Genomic DNA, 22,432 nt, shown 5'->3' with positions numbered 1-22,432 from the left:
GAGTGGCCCCCTTGTATGAACTGTAATTTGATTGGTTTAATACCTCTTTTCTTCACTGTAACCACCTGAGGGCAAGCTATACTAAAATGTGCAGGACCTCTGAAGTGCTAAGAGTAATTTCTCATTCAAGGACTGAATAATATAACTCCACTTTGATGTTAATAAATAAAAAAAACAGCATGATGGACCGAGTCAAAAGGACTGCTACCATGATCCAAGGTGTCATTCAAAGTCATTTTCATTCTTTACTCACACTGTGGGAAATTGCTATTTTCACATTTGTCAAAAAAGCTTTGTTAACAAGTGGCAGTGCAGGGGAAAATCACTCACTTTACTTAATTACGTTTTTTACTCAGCCCAAATGGCAAGTCTCTTCTTTCTGAAAGTTATTACATTCAAACCGCCTGAGTAAAAACATTTAAAGAGGACCTATTATTCTCATTTTCAGGTGCATGCTTGTATTTTGGGTTTCTACTAGAACATGTTTACATGCTTTAAAGTTAAAAAAAAAAGCTTTATTTTTCTCAAACCGGCTGTGATTCAGCACCTCATTTCACCATCTGTCTAAACGCTCCGTTTGAGCTCCTCCCAAAAAGCCCAGTCAAACTCTTCGGACCAAACCAGCCGCTAGGCATGTATTATGCAAATGTGTTACTTGGTGACATCATTACGTTACGTAAGAAAAGGCGGGACTTAAAGCGAGGCGTTTCAGGCAGTTCAGGAGCAGTGTTTTTGCGGGGGAGAGGAACTACATTTGGCGTGGACTTTGGACTTTGTAACTTTGCAGACCTTTTACATGCACAAAAACGATATAACACACTAAAGGAAAGGGAAAAGCACAAAGCATGATAGGTCCTCTTTGATGTACTGTAGATAGTACATTACTCTAAAAACTCTTACAGTAAATAAATCCTCACTGGATACTCATATCTTGTAGGGATGTCAAAGTTAACGCGATAACGCCACTAATCGCAATCGACCTTTTGGAGGTTGTAGCGCGATCCGTTTTAAAGGTAAATAACGCTCCAAACTTACATTAAATTTTAGAGAGTTAAACAGCCTTTGCCATATTCAAAGAGGTCCCTTGACCTCTGACCTCCAGATCAGTGAATGTAAATGGGTTCTATGGGTACCCACGAGTCTCCCCTTTACAGACATGCCCACTTTATGATAATCACATGCAGTTTGGGGCAAGTCATAGTCAAGTCAGCACACTGACACACTGACAGCTGTTGTTGCCTGTTGGGCTGCAGTTTACCATGTTATGATTGGAGCATATTGTTTTATGCTAAATGTAGTACCTGTGAGGGTTTCTGGACAATATCTGTTAATTGATTTCCAATAATGAATACATACATTTGCATAGACCAAGGATATTTGCCCACTCCCATGTTAATAAGAGTATTAAATACTTGACAAATCTCCCTTTAAGGTGCATTTTGAACAGATAAAATACATGCGATTAATCACGATTAACTATAGACTATCATGCGATTAATCGCGGTTAAATATTTTAAATGATTTGATGATACTATCTAGTATTATCAGAAGAAAACATCACCGTCTGGATTTGGAAACCAGTGATATAGAAGTCCTAATGTTTGTCATTGTGTCCATTTGGAAAGGTGGTTATAGCCTTTAAGCCTCAAGCTTGTTGCAAACTGCAACCCGATGCATAGTCAGCTTTAATTAATCATCTGTAACATTGTGTTTTTTCTGTAATGGTATACCCTCTATGCCATTATTCCAAAGTGAGCCACACCATAAAAATGTACTCTCAATATAAAAAACAAACCTTTCTTTTTTCCCCTCTGGCACAGTTAGTCACAGTCAGGTGAAAATGTGAGATAAAAAAATGGTCTGAATTGAGTTGAAATTGGCTTAAAGATCCGTATTGATCAAGCAGACTCAGCTGGTCCATTTGCACTAATCTGATGATATCTGTTTTTTTTTTTTTTAATTTCCTCTTACTCTTTTCTTCGTCTATCGCGGCTTTTGACATTTTTCTATTAGTTCAGGGTTAGCAACCTTTACTATCAAAAGAACCATTTCAGGCAAAAAAAAAGAAGAAGACAAAAACTTGTCTGGAGCCGTAAAACATTTGATCATTGTGATGAAGGTAACAGTTTATAGTCTAAGTGTATAGTACATAAGTCTAATGCAGTGAGGGACAAAGAGACAATGTACTACAGAGTATCAGGGTCACATTGAGGGAAAAAACATCTGAGATTTACAGAATAAAGTCAGAATATTACGAGAAAAAAGTCGTAACATAATGAGAATAAAGTCATAACTTTATGAGAAAAAAAAGTCGTAATATTCCGAGAATAAAGTCATAACTTTACGAGAAAAAAAGTCGTAATATTACGAGAATAAAGTCATAACTTTACGAGAAAAAAAAGAAAATAACACGTGAAATTACTACTTTATAATATTATGACATTATTCTCGACCGTTGTACCATAGACCTACAACAATGATAAATGAAAATGTAAACAAAAAAACAGTTATTCATTTCCACTATTTTTTTAAAAAATCCACAGGGAGCCACTGGAGAGGAGCTAAAGAGACGCAGGTTGCGGACCTCTGTATTAGTGAGTATTGGTAAGAAGGGAGACATGGAAAGTCTTGAAACAGCAGAGGAAAGAACAAGTACGATTTAAAGGATGCAGAACTTGAAGAAATAATATGAGGGAGTATAGGAAGCGTGAAACAACGGAACGAAAAGACACAAAAAAAAAGGTAAAAGAAGAAGAGAGAGCGGCCAAAGAGCAGAGATGACGTTTGTATGTGATGATATTAGACTGTGTTGCTACTGTTAAGGAGCCAGGTCCCCCAGTGAGCTGGCAACCAAAGTCACCTTCTGGCAGCTGTCTACTGTCATCTACTAATGCACTCACAACGACTTCTGAACCTCACAGTTAATGACCGGGGAGGTAATGGAGAGGGATGTAGGCCACGAGCAGCTCTACAGTCTGGTGGACTGGTTTTTGCACATGACCGGGATTCATTTACATCCATATAAAGCTATGTACGGTATATCATCGTCTGCGTCACCAGCTGCGTATGGAAATATATAATCTACATGCGCATACCGGTCTGGAATAATGATGTCTGTGTGAGAACACAAAGCTGTATGGCGCCCCCTGTGTCTTGTGTGCACATTACCTGAAAATCCCTCTCTTCTAGAATTTCTTTCCTCCACCTCACCAGGAAGGCGGCGCACACGTAGAGGTGGAAATGGGAGAAGCCCTCTGGTTCAGCCTAGTGAGAAAGAGTGAGAGAGAGAGTGAGAGAGTGAGTGAGTGAGTGAGTGAGTGAGTGAGTGAGTGAGTGAGTGAGTGAGTGAGTGAGTGAGTGAGTGAGTGAGTGAGTGAGTGAGTGAGTGAGTGAGTGAGTGAGTGAGTGAGTGAGAGAGAGAGAGAGAGAGAGAGAGAGAGAGAGAGAGAGAGAAGTTTAACATTTCACACACACAGCTATTGTTCAAATAGAAGCTTAAGGATGGAAGGAAAGCACCTCAAATAGCTCGAGCCTTTCATCACATTTCATTTTGAGATTAAGAAGCGTTTCTACATGATGTATTTAGTACACACAAACAGAAGATAAAAAAAGAAGAATATAAAACATTTATCTGTCACAATCCAGAAATTTACATTTGCAGGGCAAAGAAAGATACAAATCCCCTCTTCTTTGCACAGCTTTTTATTCCAGCCCCTCGTCACGTTTGGCAGCTCATTTTTTTTTTTCCATGACTCGGCAATGAGCGGGGGAATTAAAGAGGGAGGGAGACAAAGGATGAGATGGTCCTTGTTCTATTCATTTTTTTCTCTCCGGAGCCCTATAACAGGAAGGATAATTACCAGGGCCTTTAAATGCATGTGAATAGAGTATATGCCCTCTTCTATGATATAGAATATCAAGAGCATTTTAATGTGTGAGCTTATCTGAATGTGTTCTGGCACACTTGTCTGGAGGGTTTAGTTACCCACATACTGTATGTTATTTATAGCTTAAAATGCTTGGAATTAAAGGTAGAATATGTAAATGTTGTCGGGTGCTTTTTGTAAACTGACTCCTCCACGGCTCAGTTAGCGAGCGAAGGAGAGAGAGCTGCGATGGTGGAGGGAGCTATAGAGTGACTGAAGAGAGGGAGCGGCGTTAGTGAGAACAAAGCAGCGAATCGGAGAAATAAAACACTATGTGTGATGGCTGTGGGTCAGCGCTGCTCTTGTCAAACTACAGACACACACTTATCATAGCTGCACTCACAGCACAGAGAGGAGCAGGATCACCGGGACACAATAACGCAACCTGTTCCCATCTGTGAAATACGGCCGCTTTGTATCTAACAGAGTAAAGGGGGATTTGTGAGTCGGCATCAGAAGCCGATGGGCGTGACAAAGCGGCGGTATTTGACCACCTGAACAGCTGCACACGCTGCACACTGTTATTGGCTCGGGGTTGCACCCCCACATGGGGCACAAAGCCACTTTGCAGACGCCCAGAAGCGTCCCGACGAGTAAAGCAAAATAAGAAGAGAAAATCCAGGCAGAGGGCATACGTGATGATTGAGAGGGATTATTATAGTATCAATCTATATATCGTTTTTTAGGAAATTCTTGCATATTATACCTTAAAAGTGTGGAATTGCACTCATGAATCTATCTCTCTACTGTAATATGCGCTACCCAAATCACACTCTTAGTAATAGCATAAATTCATGAATTATTCCAGACGTGTGCTCTCTGATGTGTCATCTTCGATAGTATGTGGTGCTAAAGAAGCAATGCTGCATTAATATGCTCTCACATTTAACTACCCAGGCTTCATTTACAGTTGTAGAAAACTGACTCTTTAATTCAATATCACGCTCTGTAGACTCTTTGGCACAGGTGAGTTAATAAAAAGACACACGTGTTCCAATAATTCAGCCGTGTTTATCACATTTTACTTCTAATTTACAGGATCGCAATTAGATATAGAGGTGTAGCATTACTCATTTCCACTTTGTCTGAGCAAACCGACCGCAAGCGTTGCTCTTTAACCACCACACTCGTTTGTGTACAACGGCGAGCCATAACTCTGCAGGAATTAACAGGAACTGCCTTTCTGCTGTGATAATTGAATTTCCCTCCAGGAACGAGGGGAGAAATAATAGTGGGATGGATGGATTTAAACAGAGACACGGTGCGATACAAAAATAGTAGTCGGAAAAATATACCAGCTGTGTGTTGGCTCTCGCTCTTTACTGCGTCGTTGCTTTTCTCGTGTTAGGTGTTTCTAGACAGATTGATCCTGCCTACACCTTTGTGTACGTCTCCTGTTGTTTGGCTTTCCTCTTACTTTACCTCCCACTTAGTTAAACCAATTCTCAGAATTCCCCAACTGAGAGTGTTTGTGTGTGAAAGTGAGTGATAGAAATAGAGAGTGTGGTGAGCGAGAGAGAGAGAGAGAGAAAAAAAGATGGGTGTTTGTGAACAGTGAAGCGTAGCGTGATGTGAGTTGTAAACTGGCAGGTGATTGGCTTGTTGGTCTAACCTTGCATCTACAATCCAAACAACAGAAGCCATCAAACACACTCTCTCCCTCACACACACACAGATGAGTTCGTATACGAGCAGCATACGGGAGCGCAGTGTTTATCAGCCCCCAAAGCTTTGCACGGTTTTAATTTCCTTTCTTCTATGAGTTTTTGCGTGCGTGTGTGTGTGAGTTCATGGTTGAGGGCACCAATGAACTCTCAGGGACTGTTGAAACTCAGACTGAAATCCAGTCTCTCTTGTCTGCCCCCTCTCCCTCTTTTTCAATCACCCCTCCATCTATCCTCCCTGCTCTCACAGTCTCTCACCTCCTTCGGTCTCATTCAACAAATGTCTGTCACCGAACCCTCCTCTCTCTTTCTCATCAATAAGACCGTGAGGAATATTTTACAAATTAAAAAGCCATTTATCTTTATCAAAAACAACTTTTGTTAACAAGTTATCTTGATATTTTTGATTTGTCACCAATCAATTTCCATGGCGCTCCACCATTAGTTTGAGATCTATTGGCTCCACTGGCTGCAGTAGGAATGGTAGTGAACTAATGGCAGTATGCAGGACTTGTGATGTGTTTCAGGCAGCAGAAAGAAGAAAAAGGGCTATAAAAAGAACAAACTGCTCACTTTGTTTTTGCATAACTGAATCACTTGTATGTGTGTTAAGCTTTTTAAGTGCAAATTGACACTGCATACTGTATGTAGTCAAACTACACATCACTATAGTAACGCTCCTTTATTGCAAAGTCGCTTTACAAGCAAAACATCTTTGAAAAATTGGTCGGTACTTGACTGTGGAAAACGTCTATGCACTGATCAAAAATTACGTTTTAAAGGTCCCATATTGTAAAAAGTGAGATTGTCATGTCTGTTATAGTATAAAGCAGGTTTAAGTGATATATGAACACTGTGAAAGTATCAAACACTCAATTCACAGAGAAATACACACAGTCCATATTCAGAAACTGTGAGGGATTAGGATTTCTGTCCATTTGTGATGTCACAAATATACAATATTTAGACCATTACACGGTTTTAAACGTAAACCTTCTAAATGTGTCCCAGTGTATGTGAATGAAATCACCGTCATGTTAATTAGTGAGCTTGGAGGGTGTGTTTTTTAACTTTGGAATAAGGATGTCAGGAACCAGAAATTTAGAAGTCAATACCAATACCAGCGAAATTCCATGATTCTCAATACCAAATCGTTACCATGGTAATATACAAAAGTCAAACAATAAATCCCATTTACTTCAACATACACTCCTTTTTGCGTACTGGTTTTTGTTAGGAAGTTAAACATCTCATAATTCTCTCTCTGTGTTATCTCCTTCACATTGCCGTGAAAACTTCTCCTTCAAACAACTGGATTTATACAAGTTTTTCGCCTGAACACATCATAATGTAAATCAGTAGCACCTCTCACGTTGAAATCAGCAGGACAAGAGCTAGTTAGCGTTAGCTGTTGGCAGCTGGTAAGCAGCACAGTCCTGCACAGAGCTAAAAGCTAAGGTTAACTAGCTCTCCTCCCACCGATTTCAATACAGATTTGTTGTCCCTGTTGGTTCTCGTGACATTCATATTTTGGAGTGAGCCGGGTTAGCCGTTTGTGCCTGCTTCCAGTCTTTATGCTAAGCTAAGCTAAGCTTATCGACTCCCAGCTCTAGCCCCATATTTTAAACACAGTGAGTGGTACAAATCTTCTCATTAAGCTCTTGGCAATAAAGTAAATAAGTGTATGTATACAACCTAGTGTAGGAACAAATAATCAACAGATTAATGATGATGCCAATAACTCTTAGTCACAGTCCTGCTTGTTATAAATGGTTTTACACAGTAACGTATCAAAAAACTTCTAAATGAAATACAGTGTGAAACTTCAACATCTTTTTTCCTCTCTCCCACCACATATCTCTCTCTCCCTCCATTCCTACCAGCCATCTCTCTCTCTGACACTCCCTCCTGCTCTATCCATCCACTGCTGCTGCTTCAGCTGAAGGCTTTCGCATCATTATGATTTGCAACATAAAGTTTGTCGTGGGAGTCAAGGTAACTCCGTCAAACTCGTCTCCCCCCTCTCCTCCTCCTCCTCCATTGTTATGCTTGGTCCTCCCCTCTTGTGTCAGGGCAGCCATATTGGCAGAGACAGGCAAGACTGAGTGACAAGTTCTGCTGATCAAAGTAGGGAGAAAGTGCGGGTAGGTAAGGGGGAAAGCAACGGGGGAGAAAGGCCAATGGTGGTATACGGGGGAGAGGAGTCAACAGAGAGAGGGGTACGAGGTAAGGGGGGAGTACATGAGGGTACAGAGAGGGTAGGAGGCTAAAGGTGAACAGAGGACAAAGAGGGAATGCAGATAGAGAGTGAGAAGCAGTATTGCAATGTCACGGTGTCTTGAAACTGCTGCGTTGGCTGTCTGACTAGTCTCATCCCCCCGAAACAAAGCGGCCTGACGTGGGACTAACTCGATACCCTGACGAACCAACTCCAGACAAGGTGAAAAGGTGACGGTGCTGCAGGGGAGTGATGCAAGATGATAAACGAGCAGATTTAAAACTGATAGCATATGATGAAGCGCTGGCTCTCCAATGGTAATTCTAATGCTCTTTTCATATTATACGAACAAGACTGTTGGCGATAGTTGACATTAACTGCTACAAGTATTCCTGCGTGCAATTCATCTCTGAGGGCTGGGATAGTGTGTGTCATGTGGGTTTATGACTGCAGGATACATTTAAAAGGAACCTATTATGCTTATTATAAGGTGCATACTTGTATTTTAGGTTTACATGATTTAAAGGTCCCATATTGTAAAAAGTGAGATTTTTATGTCTTTTATATTATAAAGCAGGTTTAAGTGATATATAAATACTGTTAAACTATCAAAACACTCAATATGCGGAGAAACACACACAGCTCGTATTCATATACTGTGCGTTTGAAACAAGCCGTTTGGATTTCTGTCCATTTGTGATGTCACAAATATATAATATATAGATCACTACACAGTTTCAAACGTAAACATTCTAAATGTGTCCCAGGTTATTTACTGTTGCAGTGTATGTGAATAACATCAGCTGACAGGAAGTAAACATGGACCCAAGCTGTTGCCTACTAATGCAATTCCGTTGAAATGCACTAAAACGGAGCGTTTCAGACAGAGGGTGAACACAGGTATATTCAGGCACACAACACGAGGAAAATCAAGTTTTTTTTTTAACATTACAGCATGTAAACATGTTCTAGTAGAAACACAAAATACAAGTATGAAACTGAAAATGAGCACGATATGGGACCTTTAATGTTCAAAAAACACTTTGGTTTTCACACACCGGCTGTGATTCAGCACCTCTTTTCACCCTCTGTCTGAAATGCTCTTGTTTGAGCTCCCCCCATAGCATAAAAGCATAATAGGTCCCCTTTAAACACTAAACGAAGGCAAAGAAGGGACATTTTGAATTGTAAATTCCAGCGTAAGTATAAGATAGAGAATAAAAAAAAGACTGCTGACAGGGATGACAAGAGTCAGGTCATGATGAAATCCATTTAAAAAGGAAAGGAGGGAAAAAAACGCCAGAGGAATGGCTCTAAATACATTCAAAAGTAACTTCTGCATTGTTTCTGTCCCTGTGTGTGCTTCTCTCTCCCATGCCATGTCTTGCTTTAGGCTACATTTTAAATTGCCAAGCACTAAGGTTAATCAAAGGAGGGGAGGAAAAAAAAGCAACATAAAATAATAAGATCATAATTCCCAGCTTGCCATGGATTTGGTCCATTTCAGATCCCTTCAACCTCCCCGTGTTTATGTTGGATTTGAAAGAAAAAGCACTGGAGTGAAAGCAATTCACAGGTGTCCATAATGTGTGGGTGAGTGAGAATATGTGAAAATGAAGATAATGTGTATGAAAACATACAGCAGCGACGAGAAAATTAGAAACATCACGATGTAACCCAGGACATTAACTCTGCGATAAATGCTACCTTTGTGAAACTTCTAATGTTCATTTCGTGCTGCGAGTTGTGTCAGAGACAGATAATAAAACGGGGAGAGTTATTGATGCTCATGTCAGTGGGAGTGTGACGGAGGGACGCAGAGAGGAGAGTTTTATGTGCATTTATGGAAGCCGGTGTGTGTGTGTGTGTGCGTGTATGATCGGGGTCCTGTCTACAGAGGCCCGTCTCATTGTTTGGAGTGACCGCGAGGCCAACCGGTACTACAGATAGGAGACAGAGAGGCAGGAGGAGTGAGGAGGGCCGCTTCCCTCTGGGATGCTCACACAATCTCCCTCTTATTCTGTTGGCAGCCAGGTGTTTTATTCATATCCAGGAGTGCGTGTAACCCTTGTGTAGTCTGATAAAGATATGAAGGTCTGAAGCACTGCATTTAGAAAGGTTATTTCTCTTGGTTTTACATGAGAAACAATTCTATTTTTGATTAAATAATGCTGCCAAAGAAATTCAACCTCAATGGGAGAATGTTTTTCTCATCGTTCATCTCTATGGTATTAACACTAAATGATTCTGTTTGGTGAAGGCCATGCAACATTTTAATGTTGCTTTTTTTGGTGGTAACGGATTGGCATTAGGGGTTGGGGGGAAAAAAATGATACAGCACAATATCGCAATACTTTGCGCGGCAATATTGTATCCATACACGGATATCAAGTATTGATCTTTTATTATATATAAACTATTAACCTCTTAACAATCTCTCGGCCGCTATCCTGTCTTTCAGAGGTTGTTGATGCTGGTATTATTTGAAACTAGAAAACCTAAGGAATCCATTGGTACCATGCATGTCATGTTAGCTTTTCGGTAAGAATGCTAAATAATGCTCCGAAATTACGCTAAATTTTGGCGAGGAAAAACTGGTATGGCCATTTTCAAAAGGGGTCCCTTGACCTCTGACCTCAAGGTGTGAGAATGAAAACTCTGAGATGAACAAACTGTATCTTATTAGATAAAACAGAGGTTGAAAAATGCATAATTTGCAGTTGAAAAAAGGTAATAAATCGCAATGTACATTGTAATATACCTTACCGCAATACTCCAAAAATATTTAAATTTGCAATAACTTTGTATCGTGACTTAAAAAGTCCAGTGTGTAGGATCTGGCGGTATCTAGCAGTGAGGTGGGGAGATTGCAACTAACTGAGGCTTCCCCCTTTTGCCAAGTCTGTTGGAAAACTAGAGTGGCCGATGCGTAAACGCGAATGGCCCTATCTAGAGCCAGTTGTAAGAGTTGTAGGTCATTTGGAGCAGAGCCAGTGCGTAGAGTGTGTATGTATGTAGGAAGCGAGTTGTGAAGCAAGAGAGAGCGAGAGCGGCGGCGACAGGAGCAAGTAACGTTATCGACTTTGGCCCAAGCAGGAAAAGTTAACAGAGTTTGGTTTGTCCGTTCTGGGCTACTGTAGAAACATGGTGGTGCAACATGAAGGACTCTGTGAAGAGGACCCGCTCACTGTGTAGATATAAACGCTCATTCTGAGGTAACGAAAAGATAAGGATTCTTATTATCAGGTGATTATACACTAAAGAAAGCATACTTATTAATATTATATTCCATTTCTGCCAATAGATCCCCCTAAATGTTACACACCGGTCCTTTAAGTATCATGATAGTATCATATCGTGGGGAGTCTGGTGATTCTCACCCCTAGTATGCATATAATACTCTACTATGTGTAGGGTTTTATTAGGAGCAGTGAGAGGGGAAGGACACCCAGAAGCATCAACTCACGCTGCAAGTTGGATCATATTAGCAGGTAAGATGTGCCCCTTCAGGTTATTAGAAAATCTAACAAACAAGAATGCAAATTCTGGTAAGGTACAGATACGAATATACTGTATAAATAGCTAATTGTCGTGGCAGGGACTTTATCTTTTATCAGTATCCTAAAGAAGAATATTTCAATTTAATTTCATTGCCTTTTACTTTATCTGAGACCTGCATTTTCACATTAAATATGAAAGATAAAGTGCTGGAGTCAGCCAATTGCCAATATTCATCATGTAAGGGCCTAAAAGGTATATAAAGAAAAATACAGCATGCAAAAAAATATGCTTAACAAAGAATATTGTCCCCTCATTCAATATGAAGCGAAGGAAAATGACAGTTATAAAACATTAGACTGAGGCTAGATGAGGACATATATTGAGGTCAGTGGTAGTACAAATATTCCGATCCTATAGTTAAAGGAACATTGTGTAGGACCTGGCGGTATCTAGCGGTGAAGTGAGGAGATTACAACCAACTGAAGCCTCTCCTGTGTGCCCAGCGTGTAGGAGAGCTACGGTGGCCGAGGCGAGGATGTAAAGGGCCCTCTCCAGAGCCAGCTGTAGGGACTGGAGGTCATTTGGAGCAGAGCCGGTGCTTAGAGTGAATGTGTATATGTGGGAAGTGAGCGTTGTGAGTGAGTGTGTTGATGGTCAGATGGAGCTAGTTTAAACTACATTTAGTCTGGTGGTTCCCAACCTCTGAGTCGAGTCCCACCAAAGGGTCACTAGATGAAACTGGGAGGACATGACATGATTAGTGGTGTAAGAAAGAAGAATAGAACAAAGTTCTGCAATACAAATCTGTGATTTTTTTCGGTCTTTTATGAATTATTTGACACTTCTACCTTTCTAAGAGTTATTTAATCTATCTCAAAAGTTTAGAGGGAAAATGGTTAATTGGTGAAACTTCTAACAACCCAAAGGCATCTGAAATGTGACAGGGGGCAACAAATAGACCCTGCTTGTTGGTAAGAGATCACAAGCTTAAACGCTTAGTTTAATCCTAAACAATGATTTCTATTTTATAATCAGCTTATCATATTTGTTTTCATGTAAAAATCTAAATCAGAAAAGAAATATAGCTGCTGTCAAATAAAGTACTGGAGCTGCAACTAATGACTGCTTTCAGTATCAAATAATCTACTGATTATCAATAAGTCAATAAATCCATCATTTAGTCTATAAAATATCCAAAACTTTCATATTTCACATTTGTTTTTTCTCGCAGAAGTTTCGATAACTGCAAATGTCAGATGCCGATAAAAGCAAGCCAGTCGATAACATAATGACTTTTGCTCATGTGATCAATAGATTTTCTCGGACGTCAATGTCATAATTCTGTTCATACCGTCACACAGCGATATAGATATTGATCGATAATTTAGGACTATAAAGACTATGAACATAAAGACAATATAGCAGTTGAACTGGCTTGTGATGGTGAATAACAGGCCCGTCTGCAGTGTGTAGAGTTGAGTGAAGGTTTATTATAATAAAGACAACAACGATGATTGTGTGATGGTGCAGAACTTAGTACGGAACGCAAATATTTGTGTCAGCCTTGATGTGACGGGTTTGAACGTGACAAATTGTCAACAAATATTCTGCATTTTTCATTTTGTTTTGTACCAGGTGTGAAAAGGCCTTACAGTCCAAAATCAAAAGATATCTAGTTCAAAATCATATAAGACATTCAGAAAAGCTGGAACTATAAAGTACAATATTTGACTATGAAATTTAAAGGTCCCATATTGTAAAAAGTGAGATTTTCATGTCTTTTATATTATAAAGCAGGTTTAAGTGATATATATAAATACTGTGAAAGCAAATCGAAGCAAAGCGCTCAATATACGGAGAAATACACACAGCCCGTATTCAGAAATTGTGCGTTTGAAACAAGCCGTTAGGATTTCTGTCCATTTGTGATGTCACAAATATACAATATTTAGACCATTACACGGTTTTAAACATAAACATTCTAAATGTGTCCCAGTTTATTTCCTGTTGCAGTATATGTAAATAACATCAGCTGACAGGAAGTAAACATGGACCCAAACTGTTGCCAGGCAACGCAATTCCGTTGAAATACACTAAAACGGAGCGTTTCAGACAGAGGGTAAATACAGGTATATTCAGGCAGACAGTATGAGGAAAATAAAGTTTTTTTTAACATTACAGCATGTAAACATGTTCTAGTAGAAACACAAAATACAAGTAAGAACCTGAAATGAACCTGATATGGGACCTTTAATGGAGTAGAAGTATATGAAATAGAATCAAAGCAATACAAGGACCAACGTACATATTTGATTCATTCAGTCTGTGCTCTTTAATCTCAATCTTAGCTAATCTTCGGACCCTTGTTGCAGTAAATTAGCCCATTTTTCCACCAGGAATCGACACATCTGATCACATCTTACACAATGCTTTTAAACATGGCCACTAACGTCGCTAAACAGCTCCCTGCCTGGTAAACTCAACCGTCCATATGGAAAAGGACCGTATATTTCAGGACCTGAAAATGTCACAGTATCCTTTTAACAGCCATGCTAATGCTGCCACACTGAGCTACTTGCTAATTTCATGCTCCACGCAACAGGGATAATTTGGTCCCTGTCTGTCTGTCCGTCTGTCCGTCTGTGTGTGTGTGTGTGTGTGTGTGTGTGTGTGTGTGTGTGTGTGTGTGTGTGTGTGTGTGTGTGTGTGTGTGTGTGTGTGTGTGTGTGTGTATGCCGGGGGGGGGAAAGGTGTGTGTATATCTGTGTGTGTGAGTGTGTTTCGCTCTACATCGTTCATGTTTTTCTCTCTTGTTTCTCCCTCTCCTCGTCGTCTCGAGATCAATAGTGACAAATAGGGAAAAAGCAGAATCAGACTGAGGGCAAAATAGACAACAAAAAAAAGAGAGAAAAAAAAGACAAATTTAGAGAAGAGACTGCAGATAGAAAGAAAGAAAGAAGATGACAGAGATAGAGAGAAAGACAGAGGAAGCCTTTCGTGTGCTGGATCAGGCTACTGAACAGATGGCCACACCGCAGAGAGAGGACCACAGCGGAGACATTACAACACTCAGGTTAAAATCTCCCCTGGAACACTCACACACACACACACACACACACACACACACTCACGCGCACGCGCACGCGCACACGCACACACACACACACACACACACACACACACACACACACACACACACACACACACACACACACACACACACACACACACACACACACACACACACACACACACTGGCAAAGGGCAAGGTTTTTCTGTTTATTATCTGCATTTGTGAGAGACCCAAACACCAGATTTTTTTGTCCAGACGAGGCCAACAACATTTTCCTGCGTGTGTTAAGGACATTTGTCAAAAAAAAGCTGCATTAATCTAGTTTGTAAAGCGTAACAAGAGCTCAAACAAACACAGGAAAACATGCTGACAATGGGAAGGAACACACGCTTACAAAAAGCTTTTAAAGGCTTCAATGGCATTGTCCTTTGAGATAAAAGTTCTCCATGTGGTTGTATGTTGTGGACTATCTTTCAAAAGTGCCATTTAAGGTCAAGTATGATGGAGAAGAGCAACAGTGAGGACATGGAGGAAAAGATAGGATAGAGGGGTAAATTTAGGATGAGTTGAGAAGAAAGATGACGAGCAGAAAGGACATCGTAGTGGAAGAATAAAGAAAAGTTCTAAAAAGGACAGAATATAGAAGAGAGCAGAATAGAAGAGATAAGAACAGCGTTGCTTACAGCTCTACTGAAAGTTTCATGAGTGGAAATGGCCTAATATCCCTACCAGGGTAGGACTGGAGGTGAGGGACTGTGACAGAGCCTGCCAAAAGAAAGGTGTATGTGCGTGTTGTGTCTGAAAGGTTGTGTTGGGGGGGGGGGATGCGATCCAAACGACATTGTAAAACATCAAATATTTAGAGGATGGATTACAAGTACAACGTGTACTTGGGCTGATGTCAAGTCACGACAAAGAAACAACACTGTTTAATCATTCATTCCTGGTTTCTTTTTTAGACTTGAAGTAGACGTATGAGTGTGGTTGTTCGTTACTTCGCCTACAGATGTTTTGGTAAAGAATTAAGGTCATTATGAACACTGTATCCTTCGTAATTCTTAGTTACAGACAGTTATGTCAATATCCTCCATCCACCCGTCCAAACTAGGGATGTCATGATACCAGAAATTTGGTATTCGATACCAATACCAGTGAAATTCCACGATTCTCGATAATTCCCAATTCGATACCACGATAAAAAACAAAAACAAAACAGTTACAGTAAAAAAAACTGTTAAAACTATTCTTCATACAACTGGATTTATTCAAGTTTCTCACCAAAAACTACATTTGACAAGATTGCATTTGATGATCGTTATCGTTATAATTTACCATTATCAGAGAAAAAATAGGGTGCGTCCATAGACTGGATGTAAGAAGTGGACGTTTTAAAGCCTCGAGTTCAGCATTTTGGCCATCGCCATCTTGGTTATTTGCAACCAGAAGCGACACGAGAGGGTGGAGCTAAGTACAACCGAACGCTAAATAAGAAATTTTTAGGCGACCAAAATGTTACAATTACCTTTCATGAACTGAAAACACACTGTGAAAGGGTTAAAGTTCTACGACGAAAACACGGACAACTCCCAGACCACACAACGCCATGGTAGCAACCTGTCAACTACAAGGTAGCCCCGCCCTAAAGCATCCCCTGCTTTATGGTCTATCTGACTCTAAATGGGACCATCATTTACTAAATGAACATCATGCTGTATTGAAGAAGACTTGAAACTAGTGATTGAGAACATAAACTCATGTTTACAATGTTTACTGAGGTAATAAATCAAGAGAGAAGTAGGCTCATTTTCTCATAGACTTCTATACAATCAGAGGAGTCGCCCCCTGCTGGTTGTTAGTAAGAATGCAAGTTTAAGGCACTTCAGCATTGGCTTCACATTTCAGACCCCAGAGTTGCCCACTGGCTGCGTCGGTAGTGAGTTTACTATGTCTTTTGGGATTTTAGACGGCGTTAGTCTCGAGCTCCCCGGTACCTAGGGTTAGGGATGCACCGATACCGATACCAGTATTGGGCCTGATACTGTGCTCATGTACTCGTACTTGTACTCGCAAAACAGCTCAGATACAACGGCACCGATACCACTTTACAGCAGCGTGACGTTAACCTCTCGTCACCATCTTTCGGGTTCTCACGCTCCACCTCCCCGACGGTGCGGGCGAGAAGGGCCGGGATCCCACCTCAGCCAGTGCGCGCCGGCCCTAACTTTCATTGCGCCACAGGGTTTCGCTTGCACCCTCTGACTCGCGCATGCGTTAAGACTCCTTGGTCCGTGTTTCAAGTCGGGTGGGTTGCTGACATTGCCGCAGACCCCTGCCATTTACGTGGGCCGCGGATTGGTTTGGTTGGGGCGCACTGAGGACAGTCCGCCCCGGTCGACAGTCGCACCGGGAGCAGGGAGCCCCTTCACGGTGCGGCGAGGTCCAGGCGGGGAACGCTGTAAAGCTGCGGACGCGAGCCACCTTCACCCCGAGCCTTTCCAGGCCGACCTAGAGCCGGTCGTGGCACACCGCCTCGTATGCGGGACTCCCCAGCCTGCCGTGTGTCGCTCACACCCTCCAGCTGGCTGTTAACGAGGGTCTTTTGGCACAGGGAAGTACTCGTATCGGTACTCGGTATCGGCGAGAACCCAAATGTAAGTTCTTGTACTTGTACTCGGTCTGAAAAAAAATGGTATCGGTTATCGTCACGTTTTCAGAATTTTGGCATTGACTTGTGACATCCCTAGCCCAAACCAGATCCAGCTCCATCCTACCCATACTGGTGAACTAGACCCAAAGATACTTCAACTCCTTCACTTGGGGCAGTGACTTACTCCCAACCCGAAGGGAGCAATCCACCACTTTCCAGTAGAGTACCGTGGTCTTAGGCTTGGAGGTGCAGACTCTCAGCCCCACCAACCCAGTGCACACTGGGGGTCACCGTCTGACGAAGCCAGCAGGACCACATCATCCACTAAATGCAGAGGCACTCTGAAGCCCCCATACCTCAGGATCCCTCAACGGTCCAATATCAATATTTTGCTTGGTGAGCGTGTCATAACTCTCTGCCTAAACAAACATGTATTGTGTAAATCTATAAATCAGCAAAACTATTCAAAACCATAATGGATACAACATAAACTGAGGCGTCCCAGTAGCTTTAACTCATCTATCAGTGTGTACCTACTGCTCTGAAGTCGAGGTGTAAATTATGTTCAGGAAATGAGACATGAATTGTAATTAAATGTCTGGACAAGGTATTATGTTTTATGATGCTGTAAATCCATTTTGAAAGCAGAACTTTCTGTTCCCTTCACATATTCGTCAGTGTGTCTCTCTGACTGTATTTTGCTCATTGGATTGTTTTGCACTCTTTCACTCTGTTTTCCTTTATTTGTTCCTTCTTTCAGCAGGATGATGATTAGATTTGCCGCTGAGCCCTTTACTGTTGATGTGTGATGAGAAATAGCTGCTTGTTACTATGGACACCATGCAGAGTTCACGTATAATAGAGACCATTATACAGTAGAGCTGGCTGAGGTAGGGAGCGGTACTGGGTCAGCTAGTATATCTTAATTATGTGTTCATTTACTTCACGCGGATAAACCAGAGGATTTGTAAAGGTCACGCACTCTGATTCCAACGTCATTCTCTTGATGCATTTCCACGAATATATACAAAACGTTTCCACCTCACCCTTTCCACTCCTCACTTATTCACCCTTTCCATCTTTCAAGCAAAAGCAAAAGCAAAAGATGGGTCCGATATTATCTACACATAACCACACCTGCAAGACGTTCCTATCCACCTCTACACCTCTAGATATGCCTCCATCTCCTGCCAGCTGGCTGTGCTTCAGTCAAAATGCACCAGAAAAAAACAGCCTAAATGGGAGAGCACTGGTTGTAATGATTTAGTATCAATCCCTCACTCGAGTAAAATGCAGTGCCTATCAGTAATTATAAAGGATGGGCTGACCACGAAGCGGGTCCATGAAAACATAGTGCTGCTGTCGGGTCAGCTAAAGTGTTCTTTCGGAGAAAAATGCGATTCTTTGGCTTCCTAATCGCTGATGTCCACATAAGTCACGGGAGTGGAGGGACTGCACTTAAACTGGAGGGATGTTCAGGATTTTTTTAGGTTGGCTAGTACTGGACTGTAGCTGACCCAGCACGTTAATGTCACTGAGAACGGAGGAAGTGTAGAGAATATTCGCTGGCAGGGATCAGTTACTGGAAGTAGGATTACGGTGATATGATTATTTGGAAGCAATGGTAATGCTGAAATTACCTGGATTACCTGGATGTCTAAAATACTCATATAATAGCTTGATTAACATTTAGTAAATATGTAAAAACTAGAATTACTGCCTCGTGGTTTACAGTCCAATTAACAACTTGAGTTGACCGTTAACCGACAAGATTAGTGCCTCGCATGCAGCGGTGCACCAGCTGCAGGAGCACAACAGACAACTGAGTCTCCAGTTCACCGTCCGGGAGCGTTAACTTAGCAGCTACGATGCTGCGTGTAGTCGCGGACATGCAGCCACTTTCCCAGTAAAAGTCTCCACCGCACATTTAGTTTAGTTTAGCAGGTTGTCAGCTGTGTGTCTGCCCGGAGTGACTTTAGCGAGTGCTCAACAAACAGTGTGTGTATTTGTGCTCTGTGGTCGCTGCTGCTCTGTCATTGCGGAGTAACTTTTGCAAGTGTCCAAAAGACCGTGTATGTGTTTATCGGTGGTGTTACAGCTGTGAACGTAGGTGTAGCAGACAGTGTGTGTACAGTTTATTTGTTGGTGGATAAATGCTACGAGGCTACAACTCGCTCCGCTCAAGCGAGCTAGAGACCGGAGTCAACTTCCTGTATCCTGCAACTCCGGTTTCACCTCTTAAGGTGGACCAGCTTTTCTCCTTAAAGAGACAAGCCGCTCCTCTGAGTTTTTCTCAGCTTTTTAATTAATTATTAATATTTCTTTTAACCGTTTTAACCGATAGCGTTAATCGGTTAAAGTTCTTAATGTCAGTTAACGGTTAAATGATTAATTATTAACATCACTAGTTCTGAGATTGCATTTGTGCCAATGCGTTCCGCCTCTTTAGCTCTCCACACGGACTGTTTACCTGCATTCACCCACAGGCCGCTCGAATGTGATTGGTTAATACTACTCTGACTTCAAACGGAAACCAGATACCAAAATCCTGTCCCGTTGCCGACAGATTCTACATGTGAATGCAGAAACTTTTTCTAGAGATTATGCCTCTGCCAACAAGTCAAGTTGCAGTTTACATCCATGTCTGTCCTGTTAGACGTGTGTGAAATTGTCATAATTCATATGAATTCTGGGTTATGGTCAAAAAGGTGTTTTGTGAGTTCTTGACCTTTGACAAACGAATTCTAATCAATTCATCCTTGAATCCAGGTGGACCTTTGTGCCAGATGAAATACAATTCTCCTCCAGGCATTCCTGAGTTATCGCGTTCATGAGAATGGGATGGACACAAGGTCACAGTGACCTTTGACCACTAAATTCTACTCAGGTCATCCTTAAGTCCAAGTGGACGTTTGTGCCAAAGTTGAAAAAGTTCCCTCCAGGCGTTCCTGAGATACCACGTTCATGAGAATGGGTCAGATGGACGTACGGACAACTCGAAAACATAATACCCCGGCCACAGCTGTCGCACTCAAAGTTACATAAGATGATAGATAAAATGGTATTTTGCTCCACCCTGAGCTTGAAGTAAAGTAATATGTTTTATATAATTAGTAAAAGCCAGCAATGAAGTTCTATCAGCATCCAAAGGGTGCTTGCACAAACTGAACCTGACACAAAAACGCACGCTGTCTTTTAATTCAAGTAAAGCAAGAAAAGTTACGTCGGCTTTCACCCGTCAGCTGCAATCTACCTCACGCTGCCCGAAGTTCAGTCAGTTAGAGTTCAGAAAGATTTAGACAAGACTCATTTGGTGTTTATTCATCCAAGCTGTGGTTCGTCGAAGGCTGCGGACTAAGCACTTCAGCTGTAAACTGCAATGCGCCCTCACTTAAATTTTTTAAGGTCTTTTCCACTTTCTCTACATTTTCTTTACATGATAAAGCTACATTTGTACCCACCAGATCTCAATCTGAGAACCAAAGAATATTAATGTATTGGTTTTGCTATATTGCAGGCAAAATGAATGATTGCTCTTAACTGGAAGAAATCCGATGCACCTACAATGTGTGCTTGGATTAAAAATATGGCACAATGTATGTCAATGGAGAGAATAACATATACCTTGAAAAACAAACTGGATGTTTATGAGGAAAAATAGTGATATTGGAGAGCTTCTACAGGAGGAATAATTAAGATAGGATATGTAAAAAATCACAATAGTGGTAGACCCTCAGAAAGGAATGGATTCTTGTTTTTGAAAATCTTTTTATTTTATTTATTATTTATTTTCTATATATTTATTTTCTGTCTATGTGTATCTTCATTTTGTTAGAGGTGCCATTTAACAGTTTAATTGTATGATTGATACTATGAAGCTGTGTATTGATTTTGGCCCTGTGAGAAAGGGAAAAGTTGAGAGAGAACGGATGGGTGTGTGGGGGATATTATGTATGTTAAAGTAAATCCTGAATTGAATATATTGCATAATAATGCTGATGTTTGTATAACAAAAAAACAATAAAGACATTGTTTAAAAAAAAAGAAAAGAAGTCACATACAGTATACAGTAAGGTACGGTTATTTGACAAAAGTCCAGAATTTACGTGTGTTGATGGGAAGACACTGTGCTGCATTACACTTTCACACAGTGACTTCAGAGCCGTGGGAATGTCAGACTTGAGAGTTACAGTTGCAAATGTCAGACTTTTGAGCTAAGCAAAGACAAACAGTTAAATATGACATTTTATACGATCCCTTTTTAACGATAATATGCAGAGAAAAAAATGAACCTCTGATTGATGCTGAAGCTGCTGAGAACAGGCAGCAGAGAGAACAACGGGGGCAGACAGCTGCACACACACTGTCGCCAATATGACAGCAGAAAAAGATACATACATGTTTGTGCAAACAGCCCACCGCAGTTGGAAGTGCCACCAGTGGAGAAGTTCATTTTAAACCTTCGACTCTTCATTCATCTTCCTGCTCCTTCTCTTCCACTTTCCTCATCTGATCAAACACCCCGATCGCACACTCAAACCTCTGCATCAGCTGGAAAATCCATTATATGTACTCAGCTCAAGCCTTGGACTATACGACTATACACACACACACACACACACACACACACACACACACACACACACACACACACACACACACACACACACACACACACACACACACACGTTCCAGCCTTTACACACACACAAACACACCCCGCTGAATCAATAGCAGACATTAGGTGTTATTGACAACGCCAACTGAGGTTAACAATCTGGTGTAACTGTAGGATCCGCCTATTTAAGCTGTGTGTAAATGTGAAATGGCGGCGGAATGAGCAGGTCCAGATGTGTTTGAATGAGATTAAGATGCTCACATTTACATACCGAGGTCAACACGGTAATACGGCTTTACTTTGACAATCACACAAAAGAACGGAGCAGCCATAAAATTAAACCAAAAAACTTTTGTTTCATGCATGAAAGTGGCTACAGACATCTTTGTTTCATTCCTGAATTAACTAATCCGTTACAATCCCTCAAGTCTTTTTCGCATATTTTTATAAACCTTTCTTTTTCTGAACAAATCAACTCATCCTGTTAAACTAACAAGTAAAGTGTAAAATTGTCAGTAGCACGGCTGTGTGATGGGGCTGTGCGGCGTAGTTAGGCTATATTATAAGCTCTGTATAATTAAGACTATCGCAGATAAAAGCTGTCATGATTGAATACCTTCATATTAAAAAAGAAATATCTGTTATTATGTTGCCTGGGTTGGCTGGGATATAATGGTAGAAATTACAAAAGCACCACCTCTGAGGCAATCATAGATGTCAGAGAAAGCTTTTGCTGTGTATGTGTGTATGTGTGTATGTGTGTGTGTGTGTGTGTGTGTGTGTGT

At 41.1% G+C, this 22,432-nt stretch overlaps 1 protein-coding gene across 2 annotated transcripts in view; it reads right to left on the bottom strand.

Annotated features, from left to right (window-relative positions):
* Positions 1-22,432, bottom strand: part of tbc1d22a (TBC1 domain family, member 22a) — a 186,984-nt gene that overhangs the window by 31,463 nt on the left and 133,089 nt on the right. For both annotated transcript variants that reach the window (XM_074625654.1, XM_074625653.1), the window contains exon 13: positions 3,169-3,264. In XM_074625654.1, the coding sequence (XP_074481755.1) occupies positions 3,169-3,264 (96 nt within the window). The remainder of the gene's footprint in view (positions 1-3,168; positions 3,265-22,432) is intronic.

Source organism: Sebastes fasciatus, chromosome 23 (assembly GCF_043250625.1).
Source record: "Sebastes fasciatus isolate fSebFas1 chromosome 23, fSebFas1.pri, whole genome shotgun sequence".
In the NCBI taxonomy this organism is placed as follows: Eukaryota; Metazoa; Chordata; class Actinopteri; order Perciformes; family Sebastidae; genus Sebastes; species Sebastes fasciatus.
This window is presented reverse-complemented; position numbering and strand designations above follow the sequence as displayed.